A 17,339-nucleotide genomic window follows, 5' to 3' on the forward strand; every position below is an offset into this window, starting at 1 on the left:
CCACTATAAAACATGTTTAATCTTCCTCTCGCTTCCATACAGGGATCCTGCTCCTAGAACTAAATGTAAGAAACATTGACCCTATTATTAAACAATGTCAATTGGCATCCTGAGTAGGTGGAAAATGTTTCCAAAGTTTATAACTGTTCCTTTATTTTTAATTTAAAAAAATTATTAATAAGTTTGGCTCAGGGGAAACAACCCAGGAATACACCTGGTTTCCGTTCTAAATTGTTGAGATTTTGTTGTCTGGGGTTGTTTTTCCCTAGATGACCATGTACTTTACATCACACAAAGTGGACTTTCCTCCATGATAATAATCTCAGCAGAAGAGTTTTCTTATTATACTTGAAAATGTCCACGGTACATGTATACAGTACACAGACAAGGTGCACGCTGGTTTGAGTTACAAAACCAATAAAAGTAATGTTAAGAAATATGTCTAATGAATCATAAGTATAAAACAACTTTAAAGAAAACCGATGAAGGATTAAAAAGAGGGAATAAATAGTTCTTCTTACATTGCTAAGCTGTAACCTCATGGTCTTCTCTTTATTCCTGAGTTTATGGCCCTTTCTGGCCACTTGTGCTGCAATGTTTAAATGCCCTTTGATTCAGTTTTCACTATTCAGATATGAACCTAAATGGATAATATGACATGTAGAAGAAGATTTATATATAAGGATATTCATCTCACCATTGCTTTTATTTGCAAAATTTAGAAAACATTCCAACATTAGGAGAACCATTAAGTAAATTAATGACCTTCAAAATATGGCCTATTGTAGTCATGAAAAATGGTGTTTTCAAAGGAATTTCACAACATGGGGAAAGAAGCTCTCCTTCTAAGTTTTGAGTGAAAATTTTTGATTACATAACGATGTCCAAAAACATCATATTGAAAGGGAAACCTGCAAAAATGAACTCTAAAATATCAACAGGAACTGTTTTCTTACCTTCTTTAACTTTTTTTATTTGTCAAGTTTCTGTAGTACTCTATCTTATTACTTTTCAAGAAATTTTTTTTTTTTTGAGAGAGAGAAAGCGCACAGGAGCAGGGAGGAGCAGAGGCAGAGGGAGAGAGAGAATTTCAAGCAGGCTCCATGCCAGGCATGGAGCCCAGTTCAGGTGTCATCTCATAAAACCCTGAGATCATGACCTGAGCTGAAATCAAGAGCCAGATGTTTAATGGACTGAGTCACCCAGGCACCCTTAAAAGAAATATTTATTATTTTGTTTTACCCATAATTTTATTCTCCCTAGAGTAGTATTTATTAATTTCTGAAAATAACTTTAATGATAAATTCTGCTCTATCAATTTGGAAAACAAATTTTCTTTGAGCTATCTAAGCTCTGTATAGCAACTGAGTTGTGAATTTTCTGAATTGCTTTCCATAAATTTACCAAGTCATAAATAAATCCCTCAGAGAAATAAAATTAAATGTAGGAAATAACTCTCATTCTCCAAGTATATTTAAAGCTCTTTAGGAGCAAAAAAAAAAAAAATCTAGAATAATATTATTATTATTTCAGTCTCGCTCAAATGCCGCATCTTCCAGACAGGGTCTCTATTCCTCCCACCTAGAAGTGATTCCCCCATTTCCCTCTCCTGATCTTTAGTTCTTTGAGTCTTTATCCCGAGTGCTTGTACCATGCCACCTGCCTGCCCCCCAGTGTAAGCTCTTTGAGTTTAGAAATCATGGTTAATCCTCTTAGCGGTAGCCAGTAGGCACTCATTATATGTTGATTAAATAAATAAAGTGAATTCATTATGAAAACATTTCTAATGAGACTGATGCATTTTGCTGTCTCAGGTCCAGAGCTTTGAGGAAGAGACGGGTAATCCTCTTGACATGACTTCAGGAATTGCAGGTAAGAATTTCTCCAGGTGTCCAATTTCATTGATGGTCTTTCAGAGAGAAACTGTAAATAACTCGCTCTCAACTTTCTCAATATGTAGCCACCTGCACTGCCATTTACTTCCACCACTATTTCCACCTACTACTATTAAAGGCATACTAGCGATGCCAATGTGCATGCAAATTTCAAAAGACTTACTGCAGAAAATGTTCAACGTCCCTGGGGCTAATGCAACATGTGGTTTGTCCAACATTAACTCAGTGTGATTTAATCAGGAGAGTGGAATGGATTCCACAAAGGACTGGGACTCACTGAATGAGTCATTTCTTACTCCTACTGACAACTGCTTGATGTTAAAAGTCACATCATTTTACTGGGCCTCGGACAAGTGGAGGTAATTTTTAAGTTCTCTGAGAGCACTTACATTCTAAATTAAGTGATTGTAGGACCTTCGTATTAAACTCTCCATGGAAACAAGTTGCCTAGATGTAATGTTCCAAATAATCTCTCAGAATCATGTTACATAATCCTAGATAGCAGAGAAGGAGGGCTTTCTCTACACCTCATCCTTCTGCTCCCATTCAGCCATCATTGTGATTCAGCATTTCCATGATCCTATAACAGAGCTAAAAGTAGACAGGGATTAGTGAAGCAAAATAAAGCAGATGAAGCTAGTGCATTTCCTGGAAGAAAATATGCAAATTTTTAATTTAATTTAGTGTGGTGTCAAACACATCTTTTTCATTACAAAGTGTATGTATGGGCCTCATTTTGCTAAATGCTGTTTAGAAATTATGCATTAGTAATTATAGGGTCCTGCTGATTACATAAATTGTTATCCTGCTCTTCGAAGTAATTACCACATAACCTGCATTGAGGTTTATAAGACAAAAATAAGCATCTGTTTTTCATCTAATTGAATGCTTCTCAGTGAAGCTGGAGGTCCCCGTGCCAATAGGAACTGCCTTCCTTGACATTCAATTAAGAGGTCTACTGATATCATGTAAGTCACCCCAATCATTCCAAAAAATGATTTAGGACGTTAGGCAAAAGTACCAATCTCCATTTCATTTCAAATTCAGAAAGCAAAGTAAGATGGGTGAAGGTTAGCCTAATGAAGAAAATCTGAATTAAAGTAAAGCAAATGTAATTTATTACTTTCAAAAACATTGTCGTAAACCCAGGAAAAAATAGAACTGAGAAAAAAATAAGTAAAACTAGTTCTATTTCTATTAATAGGCAAAGGGGAACATTATTACTTTTATTTATATATGAATGACTGAATGAATTCATTTATGTATGAATTATATATATGGATGAATTTATATTTCTGTATATATGAATATAAATGAATGAATTTTGACTCAAAGTTAAAAAGATGACTTCATTCAAAAATGAAGGTGTGTGGACTATTTTGACCAATAGGATATGGCAGAAATGATGCTTTACTACTTGTAGAGTGTTGCCTTTAACCCACCTGGCTGCTTCCTGGCTCTTGAGATCCTTGTTCTTGGAACATTCCCTATGAGAACCCAGCCCTCATGTTGTGAAAATCCCAAGCCACATGGGAGTGTCCACTCTGGTGGACAGACTTGAATGAGCCTCCATGTGAATAAGGCATCCAAGATGTCCAATCCAGTCAAACTTTCAGATGACTTCAGCTCAGATATCATCTGACTGCCACCACATGAGAGAATCCAAGCGACAACCACATAGCCGAGCTGAGTCACTCCCCAGAACCATGACAGATAACAATCAACTGTGGTTCTAAGTCACAAATATTTAAAGGTTTAGTAATACCAAGTGACAGTAAAAATGTGAAACAAACACTTACCCAGTGTTGGTTGTAAGTTAAAATCATAATAATTACCTGAAGTATAATCTGTCAATGTCACACAATTTTAAATGTATGCAAATATTCCACTTCTGGGATTTGACCCATCAGTAGACTCCAATGTACACACAAGGTTTTTGATTGCAAAAATATATTTATAATAATAAACAGCTAGAGGCAGCCTAAGTGCCCCAAAGTATAAATTAGCTTTAAATAATTATCGTACATTTTTACATTAAAATCTATTCAGACAGTATTTCGGAAAATGAAGCAGATATTTTTGTGTTGATATGGAAAGGTCTCTGAGATATACAGCTGTTAAATGAGAAAAAAAATATGTACAAAGGTTTTATATAGACACCTCTTTTTATTAAAAGAGTTATCTATTTCTATGAAGGGGAGAAAGTATGCACAGAATGCTTCTGGAAGAATATCTCAGGAACTGCTAATGGAAGTACCTTAACAGAAGGGAAACTAACATGTTTTAAATTAATTGGCATCTTTTAATTTTCTTTTGTTACCATGTGCATATGTTATTTTCATAACACTACTTAGCAAAAAATTCTGGCAATACTATAGGCAATTGACACAATAAAATGGGGAATTTTGTTGTTAATTCTCTGCTCCCCATGACAACCAGTCCAAAACTTTTGTACACTTTGTATTTTGTATCTTTTAATTTTTAAATCAAAATTATATGTTTGAAGTATGAAACATGATGTATATGTACATACATACTGAAATGATTACAGTAGTCAAACGACTTAGCATATCATCTCTTCACAGTTTCCATTTTATAAGTGTGATAAGTGCACCTGAAATCTACTCTCTTAGATAATTTTCAATATTCAATATAATATAATTGACTATAGTCACCATGGTTCTTAGATCTCTAGACTTATCCTTACTTAACTGTAGCTTTGTACCCTTTGAACAACATCTCTTCCAAAATTGGGAAACATTTTAATATTCCTCTCAGTCTTTTACTGATCAAGCATGACATAATAGAAGATGGTAGAAAATACATTAATAGGGGCGCCTGGGTGGCGCAGTTGGTTAAGCGTCCGACTTCAGCCAGGTCACGATCTCGCGGTCCGTGAGTTCAAGCCCCGCGTGGGGCTCTGGGCTGATGGCTCAGAGCCTGGAGCCTGTTTCCGATTCTGTGTCTCCCTCTCTCTCTGCCCCTCCCCCGTTCATGCTCTGTCTCTCTCTGTCCCAAAAATAAATAAACGTTGAAAAAAAAAATTAAAAAAAAAAAGAAAATACATTAATATTATAATTGATAATATGAGCATAATAGAAAAATATTGAAATAAGTATTCTTTATCAGTGTTCTTGATATACTTTGTTAGAAGGGCTAATAATTTGTAAATGCAAAGATTATTTCATTGATTTGCTACACGTGCACACATTATGTAAGAGCTACCTTGCCATGGATAAATGCAGTAATATGTGAATTCAATAATAAAAATATAAGCAATACTTCCTCCTCCCAAAAAACAAAACAAAATACTAAATCTAGGACTTGTGGACTGAGTTCTCCATCTTTAAAAAAGTGCAGAAAATGCTCATGTAAAACTATAATTTCAGATCATTTAAATAATGAAGAATATTTCATATAAAATTGAAGAATTGGAACAGAAGCAGTAATCTGAGGCAAATTCATAGCTTTAATTGCTTTCATTATCAAATAAGTAACAACTAAAATGAATTATTTGCCTCAAGAAGCCATCATAAAAAAACATATTTGGAAGTTAGAGATTATTGAACTAGAAATTAATAGTGGAGAAAGAAGAAACAAGTTATTTGATAAGTAAAATCAAAGCATTAGCTTTTTTGTGGGCAAAGCTGTCAAGCAATAAAAAGAGAGAAGTGCATACAAACAAAACCAGATAATCAAAATAAAATTAGAGAAAAGACAGAATCACTGATATAGAAGTTATACCATCTGAAAAACTGATGCTAAAATTATAAAGGAACACAAATACAAGTGGTATAATTAAAAACAGGGATAATTAACACAGATATTTCAGAAAATATATGTATAGTAAAACCTTGGTTTGCCAGCATAATTCATTCCAGAAACATGCTTGCAATTCAAAACACTTGTATATCAAAGCAAACTTTGAGAACCATTGGCTCAGTTGTGATCACGTGACATCCGATGTCATGTACTACTCCTATTGCAAGACGTTGCTCATTTATCAGGGTAAAATTTATTTGAAATGTTTGCTTGTCTTGCAGAACACTTGCAGAACAAGTTACTTGTAATCCAAGGTTTTACTCTATTTATATTTCCACATTTTATATAATTTTATATTTATGTTGCCATATTTATATATACATATCTATTGTAAACCTAAAATATTAACAAAATAACATAGCAGAACTCCTAAGTAAACTAATACCAGAGAGGGATAAACAAACAAAAATTAAGTTTATCAAAAGCAACCTGTAAGAACAGCAATGCACAACAGCAAAACCAAACCAAAAGTGTTACATGAGTAGACTCTTCCAGTTTTTCAAGAGATAATTGCTCTTCTCTGTAAATTTTCCAGGTAATGTAAACATTTGTAAATCTTTCCAATTCCTCTTAGATTAAAAAAATACAATACTTGGTTTCAAAATTGACTAAATTGGCTCATAAAATTGATGAATTTTACTTAGGAATACAGATGTAATAATTTTATTTTTTTTTTTTAATGTTTCATTTATTTTTGAGAGAGACAGAGTGAGAGTGGGGGAGGGGCAGAGGAAGAGGGAGACAAAGAATCCAAAGCAGGCTCCAGGCTCTGAGCTGTCAGAACAGACCCTGACACAGGGCTTAAACTCACCAACTGTGAGATCATGACCTGAGCCAAAGTCAGATGCTTAACCAACTGAGCCCCCCAGGCACTCCTAAACATTTTCAATAAAGAAATGATGATTTAAATGTAGTAGAGCACCAGAAATAGTCTAATCCTTGAAATCTTTTATTCCAAGATTTCAATGTTTCAACAATTGAAAAACTAAAATAATTTATCAACTACTATGATAAATTATGAAAGGAAATAAATGATATGATCAACTTGATGGATTATGAAAAAGATGTGTATGCTTATAAAATATTTCACTCTTCACCAACAGAACTTTCAGATGAATGAAATTTCAGATAGATAATTAAATATTAAAAAATGGCACCTAAATTATAAAAGGGCTAATAGTATAAATGTAGATGAATTTTATATAAATTTGGAACAGAAACCTATTTTTAAAGTTTGATTAAAGTGCAATAGCTAATTGAATTAATTTTTCATGACTTTTTTCAAGTTGATTTATTTTGAGAGAAACAAAGACAGCACAAATGGGGGAGGGGCAGAGAGAGAGGGAGAGAGAGAATCCCAAGCAGTCTCTGTGCTGTCAGCACAGAGCCCAATGGGCAGTTTGAACTCACAAAACCGTGAGATCATGACCTGAGCCAAAACCAAGAGACAGACACTTAACTGAGCCATGCAGGTGCCCCCAGTTTTTCACTAAACATTGAATATACCTATGTATGTATGAAAAACAATCATAAAAATTGAAATGTAAATGACAAGCTGAGAGTATATATTGTCATCATAATAAATGATTATGATTTTTACTATACAAAGATTTCTTCCATTACAAACATTCAACAACTTAACAGTAGTGCTTTTCCATAAATTTGAGGGTGGATCAACATTGGTAGAGTCACTTCAAACATACTCTATCAACAGTTCAAAAAATTTAGGAATCTCAAAAGATGCAGAAAAAAAAAGACAGCAAAATGTAAACATGATTCATGATTAAAAATCAAAACAGAGAAAAATTATTTGCAAGTAGAAACAGAAGGAAATTTTCTTAATCTGAGAGGCATCTATCAAATCTTCATGCCAAATATCAATCCTAACAAGGAAACCTTCAAGGAAATCACATTCAACAAGGAACAGAACTTGCTACACTCCTTTTATTCAACATTGAACTCAAGGTCAAAGCATAATGACAACACCATGAAGTAAGATGTATATAAACTTAAAAACTATTCACATTCGCAGGCAAAATAACTGTCTGCATAGAAATCCCAAGAGAACTAATAGGCATATTAATAGAATAATAAGGTTTAGCAACTTTGTTGAATGTAACAGCAAAATGCAAAAATCAGTATTATCTCCAGGCATCAGCAATAACCAATTAGGAAGACATTAAAGAAAAAAAAAAGATTTCTCTCACAATTCCAACAACAATAAACCTATAAGAGTACCTTTGAATATACCTAAATGAAGACCCTAAATGGGAAAACTATAAAATATTACCATGTCTCTTAATGAGACCTAAGTAAAAGCAAGACTATGTCATGCTCAAGAATGGGAAAGCTCAATATTATGAAGAAACCAAATATCCACCAATAATAAAATGTACAGAACAATTTCAATAAAATCCTGATAGGGCTGTTATTTGCTTTGTTTTGTTTTGTTTTTGTGTGGAACCTGCAAGATGGTCCTGAAATTCCTATGTCCTAGTAAAGGACCAAGGAGAGCTAAGATAATAATGAAGATCATGGAGGAGAAGTTTATGTTCCTAGAAATCAACACTTATATCATAATTGTAATTAAGGTGTTATACCACTGTTAATTTTTTTTTTCTTTAAAAAGATGATGGATCAGTGAAATAGGGGTCAGAAACAGACCCTTACATGTATGGAAATGCTAAGTCAGAGAAAGCATTTCAAAACCAGTGGAGAAAGGATTAACACAATTGATACAATGAATTGGTTATCCATATGAAAAAGATAGAAAATTACACCCTTAGCTTGTCCCATTAACAAAGATAAATCCAAGTACAGCTAAGGTCTAACTGTGAAAAGCAAACCATTGCTACTTACAGAAGAAAATAAAGAAGGGTATACTTATGACCTCAGAGTAAGACACAGTTTCTTAAACAGGACACCCAAAAGCACATTATAAAAAGAAATATGGATAACATGACTTCATTATAATTGTTAATATTGGTTCAACAAAGACAGCATAAACAAAGTTCAAAGACCAGTCACAGGTCAACTATATTACAATTGAAAAATAAACGAAGTCACAAAGTAATAGATATCTACAACCTATGCACAGCAAAATGTTTGTTTCCAGAATTAATATATAATTTCTAAAAGTGAGCAAAAAAAAAAAAAGGCAAATGACTAAACCAAAAATGCACAGTAAATTAGTATACAATTCACAGAAAAATTAACCAATGAAGAAGAGGGGCTCCTGGGTGGCTCAGTTAACAGAGCTTGGAGCCTGCTTCCAATTCTGTGTCTCCCTCTCTCTCTGCCCCTCCCCTGCTGTCTCTCTCTCTCTTTCTCTCTCTCTCTCTCTCTCTCTCTCTCTCTCTCTCACTCACTCAAAAATAAATGAACATTAAATTTTTTTTTAAAGAAGAAAATATGCTTTACCCTATTATAATCAGGAACAGATAAATTTAAATTATTAGATACCATTTTAGACTGACAAAAATGTTTAAATTTAATTCTACCAAGTATTGGTGACAAAGAAGAAATCTTACACAGCTGATGAGATTATAAATTGGTACAACCATTTTGCAAAGCAGTTTGGCAAAATCCAGTAAAGTTTAAGAAGCATAGACCCTTTGACTCAGCCATTCCATTCATAGGATATGGCCCAGGGAAATCATTACATATATGCAGATGTGAATGAACGTATAAAAACATTTTTTGCAACACTGAAATAGTGAAAAACTTCAAACAACCTAAGGGCAATCAAATCAATAAGAATAAGGTTAATGCTATCATAACATAGTCATAGAGTAGAATAATATACCACAACGATAATAAACAAACAAGTTAACTTATCCACATGGAAAAATACCATGAGTACAAGGTGGAAGTAAGTAAATCAGTTAGATGCATACAATATATAAAATAAATTTACTTTAGCAATAGTTGGTATGTATTAATAATGTATATACAAAGTAAAAGCACAAAAATATACAAGGGAAATATAAACACCAAATTCGGGATCCTGGTTAACTCTGGGAGGTTAGGAGGGAGGAAATGAGTTCAGGAAGGGATAAACCCAGGTAAATGAGGCTACTGTGTCTGTAATGGTTCCTTTTTAAAACAAATCTGAAGTAACTATGAAAAAATGTTAAATTTTAATACCACTGTAGGTGGTTACAAGGAATAGATATACATTATGCTACTTTCTATACTTTGTACATGTTTGAAATTTCCCAATGCAAGAAAATTGAACAAAAAATAAAGGTGTCAGTAGGAATTTTATTAACCAAGCTAATGCAAACGAAGCGATTTTCAACCTCAGTAGTAATCTGAGAAATATGAATTAAATTACACTAAAACAGGCAAATGAGTTATTAAATCAATGGAGGTTTAAGAAATCATAGAATCTAATGTTGGCCAGAATACATATTGCTTTCTGGAAGGCAATATATAACAATATGTATCAGAAACTTTGCAACTGTGTTTATCTTCCTACCTGGATATGCCCTCTAGGAAGTTATCCTAAGGCAATTATAAAAGAGGTGTGAAAAACTAGTTTAAATGTCCAATATAGAGGATTATTTGGAATGGAATAAAATTAAATGGAATATCATTTGGTCATCAAAAATGACAACTGGTATTTCTTGCCACAGTGGTTAAAGACTTACAATTAAAAGACAAAAGCAAGTCATAAAATAAAATGTGTTTCTCAATTCACTTATATAAAATTACATATATAATCTATATAATACACTTAAAAAATAAGTTAAGCTACACTTAATAGTTTAGTGACCATCTCAGGGTGATGGGTTTCAGGTAATATTTTTCCTTTCTTTGTATTTTATACAGTTCAAGTTAAAAATTTTAATGCAAGTTTCTAACCCTCAACCCTCTCACAAAAAACCAAAATAGAGAAAGCGTGAGTGTATATGGTGTAGACAATGGCAAGGTAGATAATAAATGACGTCTGGTTTTTCCTTCTTGTGCTTCTCTGTGTCTGCTCATTTGTCCACAACAGAATAAATAATCATTCATCCAAGATAATGCTAAATGTACCTAGTTACAAATTGAGTATATTTGGGGATTTAGTGAGAGCTAAATTATTAAGGTTTTACTGATAGGATTTTTGCTCCAAAGCAGATTGGAAAAGGTAACTTGGAAGAGATACCTTTTATATCCTGTCTCCTGGTTGGTCTTTTGGTCTTCTTCCTGATCAGTTACCACTAAACTAAACTAGATTCTGTTTAGTCTCTTTCGATTTCACAATGTCTCTCTCTTCTCATCTCTCTGTTATTTCAAAGGGGCTCGTGTACTGATTAAGAACACCAAAGACAGCCCATTCTCTCTCTTTTTAAAATTTTATCTATTTAAATTCAAGTTAGTTAACATACAGTGTAGTATTGGTTTCAGGAGTAGAACCCAGGGGTTCATCACTTACATAGAACCCCCAGTGCTCGTCCCAACAAGTGCCCACCCCCCATTTAGCCCATCCCCCCACCCCATTCTCTTCTTAGGCAGACAAATTCCACAGTCCATGTATTCTTCCTCCTTTCTTTTCTCTACCTGTAAACTCTCCCTTTATGCTACTGGTAGCCTTGATCAATGACACCTCTACAGGACTCATCTGGAAAAACACTAACCATTTGCTTATGTCTCTCTCCCTTATGCTAAATTATGTTCTGCTTGAGATTAGGAATCTTGTCTAATCTACCCACCATCCCCAGACCTAGCACAGTGCCTGACCCATTAGGGAACCCCGTATATGGCAACATCTAAGCTTCTCTTACCTTCGCCAGAAGAGTTTACATTCTCATTCAACAGTGGTGATTTAATGTTGCAACAGTGTTCTGTGGACAGAGTATAATGACTGTCTTAAAATATAACGCATGGTATTTTTAATGATTTTATTGGCATGGACTTCGGTATTTGTAAATTAGGACTGCATCCAATAGGTGTATTCCTTTCAGATCAGCAGATTGGTGCTTTCTTTTTGCATGTTGCATTTAGTCCTAAGTAATGTAGACTTACTTTATTTTAGGTTTGCACACATTCCAGCAACATCTCTCAGAAAGTTGTTTTACCTGAATATACATGGAATCTGTTGCTTAACTCTATATTCCAGTCAATTATAATCATTATTAGAAAGCAATTCATTGGGTTTGGGGGGGATGGTTATTGGTTGCTTTTAAAGTTTATTTATTTATTTTGAGAGAGAGAAAGAAAGAGAGAGCAGGGGAGGGGCAGAGAGAGAGAGAGAGAGAGAGAGAGAAAGAGAGAATCCCAAGCAGGCTCTGCACTGTCAGCGCAAAGCCTGATGTGGGGCTCGAACTTAGGAACTGTGAGATCATGACCTGAGCCAAAATCAAGAATCAGATGCTTAACCACCTGAGCCACCCAGGTGCCCCAGGAAGCAATTCATTGTTAAATTAACAGTTAACATTTGACACCCAGACTCGCAGTGTCCTGAGCAGTTTCAATTACATTATTTAATGTAATCACCATACTATTCTTTCCTCTTTAGAGATAAGACATCAACAAATTAAGCAACTTGCCTGAGTTTACATAGCTGGCAAAAGAAGGACCAAGTTCAAGTCAGGATCTTTTGAATTTAAATCTGGTCCTCCTCCCATACTGAATTCATTCATTCAGTGAATATTTAATGAGCGCTTATACAAATAAGAACCTGGTCTAGGTGCTGGAGACACAAACGAAAGCAAAACAGAACTTAGTCTCGTAGAGCTCGTGAATAACCAGGGAAACCAACTAATTACTGAATTACTACTGTGGTAAATGTTATGAAGGAAAAGCAAAAGATAAATGGAAAGCTACTAACATCCAGGAAAGAGCCAAGTACACACTTGAGTGCCTTGCTAAAGCATCCCTTTAAATTCTTGGCAACATTTATTAAGTGCTAACTCCATGACAGGTGCTGTTCCAAGCACTTTACATGTATTAATTCATTGAATCCTTCCTTGGGGGGGGTGGGGGGGGGTGGGGTGGATTCTACCATTACTATTCCCATTGCACAGATGAGGAAACTGAGGTAGAGAAATTGTGCAACTGCCCCCAGCCACACACCTCGGAGCCCCTGACTGCCTTTTGTTTCTGGTTGGCTTCTGAACTGATTTTGAGAGAATGCACCTGGTCACAAGCTCTTAGCACTTGCCTTAACTTCTAGTGCAGAACAGCTATTAATTAAAACAACAAAATTGCTCAAAGATAAACTTAGATCACAAGAGCCAGAAGATACTGATTTCCGTGGTTATTTACACATGAATCTACTTTGCCATCTACAGTTTCATACTTGAATTATCACCGCTGGCCTCCCTGATGATGGGGATTGCTAACTTGGAGGTAAGAAATGAACCCCACTGGCACTGAGCAGAGGGCTGGAGCGCCCATCTCTTTTGTTGTTCGTTTGGTTTGGGTAGTGTTATTTGTTTTCAGGGAATTAGCACACAGGGAAGAGCGATAGGCGAAGTAAAGGGAACTGATCACCGGCGACTGCCTGTTCACAAAACAGACTAGGAGCAGGACACTGGCGAAGCCCAAGCCTCAGTGGCCCTGTCCCTTGGCTCCGTCCCCTGGCCTCAATTTGAGTCCAATTGTTTAATTTTCTACACACCCCACGAAAGGCAATTCCCAGGCTGCTCTGTATCTTCTTTATATTTCCCCGTAATGCCGTCTCTGGCTGTTTAACTGCAGCAGGCTTTATGATAAGAGTTGTTGTTTGTTTTTTCTTCCTTGGCAGTAGGCAAAGACTTAATTTTAAAAGACACACTCAGACTCAAACAGCCCTGAACGACTTACACAGAAAGCAGGGTGTTTTCTAGGCTTGTTTTTGAAATATTGCAATTTTTTTATTAGGCAATTTTATCATTGTTATAAATAAGTAATTGTACTGGGGAGAAGGGATAATCCTTATTTAATTAAATTCATCTATACTCCCAGGTTGGCAGCGAGAAGACATATGTGAGACTAATACCCACAGCCTGCCTCTTTGCATGTGCAATTAAAAATTCACTCTACAGTAGCTCTGGCAGTTTAGTGTTGCTTTTGGCATTTACAAATTCTTTTATTTTGTGACTTTTTTTTTTACCATACACATATGCTGGAGCAGATGTTGCTTATTTGTTGTTTATTCAAATCTGTAGGCTCTGGCAGCTAACTCCATTGTTCTGTAATGAAGCTTTATTCGCTGTCCTGTATTAGGACCCAGCGCCTGCACGAGAGACTGCGTTAGTTCCCAGTAGGACGCCACGGTTATTGCCCTTGTAGTTGGCTGTTTAGAGTTGGAAGCTTGCGCTGGGGGAGAAAACCACCACAACAAAGAGCTGGGTGGTTACAGTTGGGGGGAGTGGGAGGGAACAGGCAGGAAGGTCACCCTGCAGTGCTCTGCTCTGTGTTTCTGCCCGGTGGCCTCGGCCTGGCATCCGGACTCTGCTGCTGTGGGGTTCTGGTGTCCAAAGCTGGAAAGCCTTTCCTTCTTGCTCATTCTCTTCCTTGACTTTCTTTTTCTCTTTCTAGTTATTTGATTCGTTCACAAGCAGGGTGCCTACTGCACCTCCCCACCCAGCCCCAGCCCCTTCTTTTCCAGGGCACCCGTGGATTCCTTAACAGCCACATTTAGCCAGAGGAACTCTGTCCGGGGCAAAGCTGTTTCTTCCACATATCACCCCCTCGTCACATCTTTCCTCGTCCACATACTGTTCTGGCTGCCCGTGTCTTGGGGGTAGCCACACTTCATAAAGTCGAGAATGTCAGGTCCACGTTGACCAAAATAAAGACCCGCTGATCCCTAGAGCTCCAATGCCAAATTTTGCCTTCTGGAAAACCCCTGTCTTGGCCAGGAGGCAATCAATCAGAGATGTAACCACCTCCATCTGGCACATTATGACATGGAACCTCACTATTAACACATTTGTGATTCATCTTGTCCCAAGGAGCGGTGCCAGGGATCAAACCACATCCTCCCTCCCCGTGGCAGCTGGGAGCACTCTAGCTTCCCAGCATGCAGAGTTCGCACATTGGCTCCCGTGACATCGCAAGTAACAATTCTTTTAATTATCACACCTTCCCTCCCCCTCCCCACCCACTCCACAGACATTTTGGCACCATGGGGATATTTTGCAGCCGGCAATCAGTACTTTTCTTAATTGACTGAGTGTGTTCCAATAACGTGAAGCCTGGTATTATCCACTATGGAATGAAAGGGGCAGTTGCTTGATGCTGAGTTCTGGAGTTACAACGCCCGGCACGTGTTTGGTAGCTTTTACCTCCATAAGCATGCTGTAGTGTTTATTCATAATTTTTAAAAATTATTTCTCTTCATTGTCTATACATGTGAATGTGAATCTCCCTAGGATTGAACTCAAGGGACGGTCTGATTCTGGCCCCAGTCCATCCTGGCAGTCTCGCTTCATCTCCCATAGCCTACCCTGCATATATTGGGGTGCTCAGTGTCCTCCATCATTCCCCACTTTTCTGTCTCTGTAGTACCTTGCTGCTTTTTCATGGAATCCACTTCTGATCTCCTTTTCCACATGCCAAATCTCACCCATCCTTCAGTGTCTCAGTCCAGTTACTACTCTTCTATCACTTTTTCCAAGAACCCTGTTCCCTGGGGATACACCTTCAGTGCTCCCATAAATTTTGACATATGTCTTTACTATAGGCCTTAACACAGTTTGCCTTGAATTATCATTAGCTGGTGTAAGACATATGTCCCTAACTGGATTGTTACTTCTTTTAAGGATTTGTTCCATGCATCTTCTTAGCTAAAGGTTGGCGTCACATCTACAGAGGGGTTAGCGTGGGGAATGGGTTTAAGGAACCAGAATAAATCTTCATTGAGCATTCTGTGTGCCAGGGACTATACAAAGCACTTTACATTCTTCATTTATCCTCAAAACAATGATCCAAACAATCCAAAAGTGGATTTTACTCCCATTTCCTAGATGAGAAAACTGAGGCTCAGAGAGGATAGTAATTTGTATCAAACTAACTCAGCTAGTGAGTGGCTGAGCTAGAATTCACAGAATTCTAGAATTCTGACCCCAAGCTTTTATTCTTGCTGAAGCACTCCCCTATTTTCCTAGTAAAATTTGAATGTTGTTATGTTAGAATAGCCAAGTTACTACCATAATATAAAAATGTAGGTAAAACTACAGTCATCGTTCAACAGAGAAAACACTGCTATATTTCTAAGGAAATCAAAGTATATTAATTAAATCAAGGTATATTAATATAGCTGAAGTCATCCACACCAAAAAAAAACCAGGGACCAAACTGAAGTTTATGACTTAACCAGGAGTTAAATTTATTTAAATTCAGACTTAATACATAATAATTATTTTATTATGATATTAATATTATAATATTATTATTCAAATCCCCACAGAACTATGCTAGACATGAAAATAAATAGGACCTACCCTGCCATGTCCTTATAAAATCTTTTTGTTTAATAAGAAAGAGATATGTTTCAGAGTTTTTTCAGAAGATAGTTTATGTCAGATATGAAACCAAGAATCCTTTATTCATTTTAGCCTGAGAGATTGTGGGTAGGGGAGTAGAAAGTTAATCTCTCACTGATCTTTTTGATCCTGGATTGGAGAGTATGAAAGGAAGGGAGGATGTGGCCAAGGTCGTTGATGGAAGCCACCAAAGAGGAAGGAAGGGCAGTAAAGTCAACACATTTCAGATGCTCTTTATCTTGTGTTTTATCCCCTATTCTTGCCCCAGCTCAACCCTCCCACTCCCCCCACCCCACTGGTTTCTATGACCCTTTAATAACTAGCCAAATGCTAGTATAAAACCTTTCAAGGTGAAACAAGACCATTAATTAACAAGGCCATTAATCAAGAAACTAGGCCATTAATTTAAAAGGGTTTTTTTGCCAAAAATCCCACATAATGTGAGGTAGTATGAAGATCAGTGGCTTGAGAAAGCACAAGGGGGAAATCTTCGCTTCCCAGCTCCTTTTTCAGTATCTGTCAGAAGGAAGTTCCCGGTTCTTGTCTGGTGTAGCGAACATCATCCTGTTATGAGAAGCATGAGGCCCAAAAGGTTGAGCAAACAAGGTATCCCAATGGGAGGAAAATGGGTGCTAGTAAAAGGCTTTGAATATTAGGGTTTTTCCTTTCCTAACTGGATCTCATTCTGGTTGCCCTCCTCACCTTGGGAAGAGAGTCGGTATTTCCCCCTCCCAGCCTCAGCCTTCCCTGGGCAGGTTGAAGCCAGAGGTAAGGCTCATTCTTCTTCCTGGGAAGAGAGGTTAGAGAGAGGCACAGAGCCAGAGCAGCTGAGATTTTGATTGGTTTCTCCCGCTGCCAGCTCTCGTCGGCTTCTGGTGCCCACACAGACGTCAACGATCGTATCTGACATGGTCTATTTCCTGCAGCATGTGCAATTTGCCCACCTGCATGGCAATCACACAGGTTTAACCTTGATCAGGGTCTGACGCATTAACCAATAGGCTTTAAAATGTATTTTATAAAATAACAACATGGTACGAACTTACAGATACTCTATTTTCATGAAGTGACTTTCTTTGAAAAATGGGTCTAGTTGGTCTATGGAGACTTTCAAAGTTTGTTTTTTATCGTTATTGTTCCTATTATATTGATAGATAATATT

At 36.6% G+C, this 17,339-nt stretch overlaps 1 protein-coding gene across 1 annotated transcript in view; it reads left to right on the top strand.

Moving 5' to 3' along the window:
• ITPRID1 (ITPR interacting domain containing 1) overlaps positions 1-17,339 on the top strand; it is a 75,051-nt gene that overhangs the window by 24,358 nt on the left and 33,354 nt on the right. Inside the window, exon 8 of the mRNA XM_043589205.1 lies at positions 1,815-1,872. Coding sequence (XP_043445140.1) covers positions 1,815-1,872 — 58 coding nt within the window. The remainder of the gene's footprint in view (positions 1-1,814; positions 1,873-17,339) is intronic.

This window comes from Prionailurus bengalensis, chromosome A2, assembly GCF_016509475.1.
Source record: "Prionailurus bengalensis isolate Pbe53 chromosome A2, Fcat_Pben_1.1_paternal_pri, whole genome shotgun sequence".
Taxonomy (NCBI): Eukaryota; Metazoa; Chordata; class Mammalia; order Carnivora; family Felidae; genus Prionailurus; species Prionailurus bengalensis.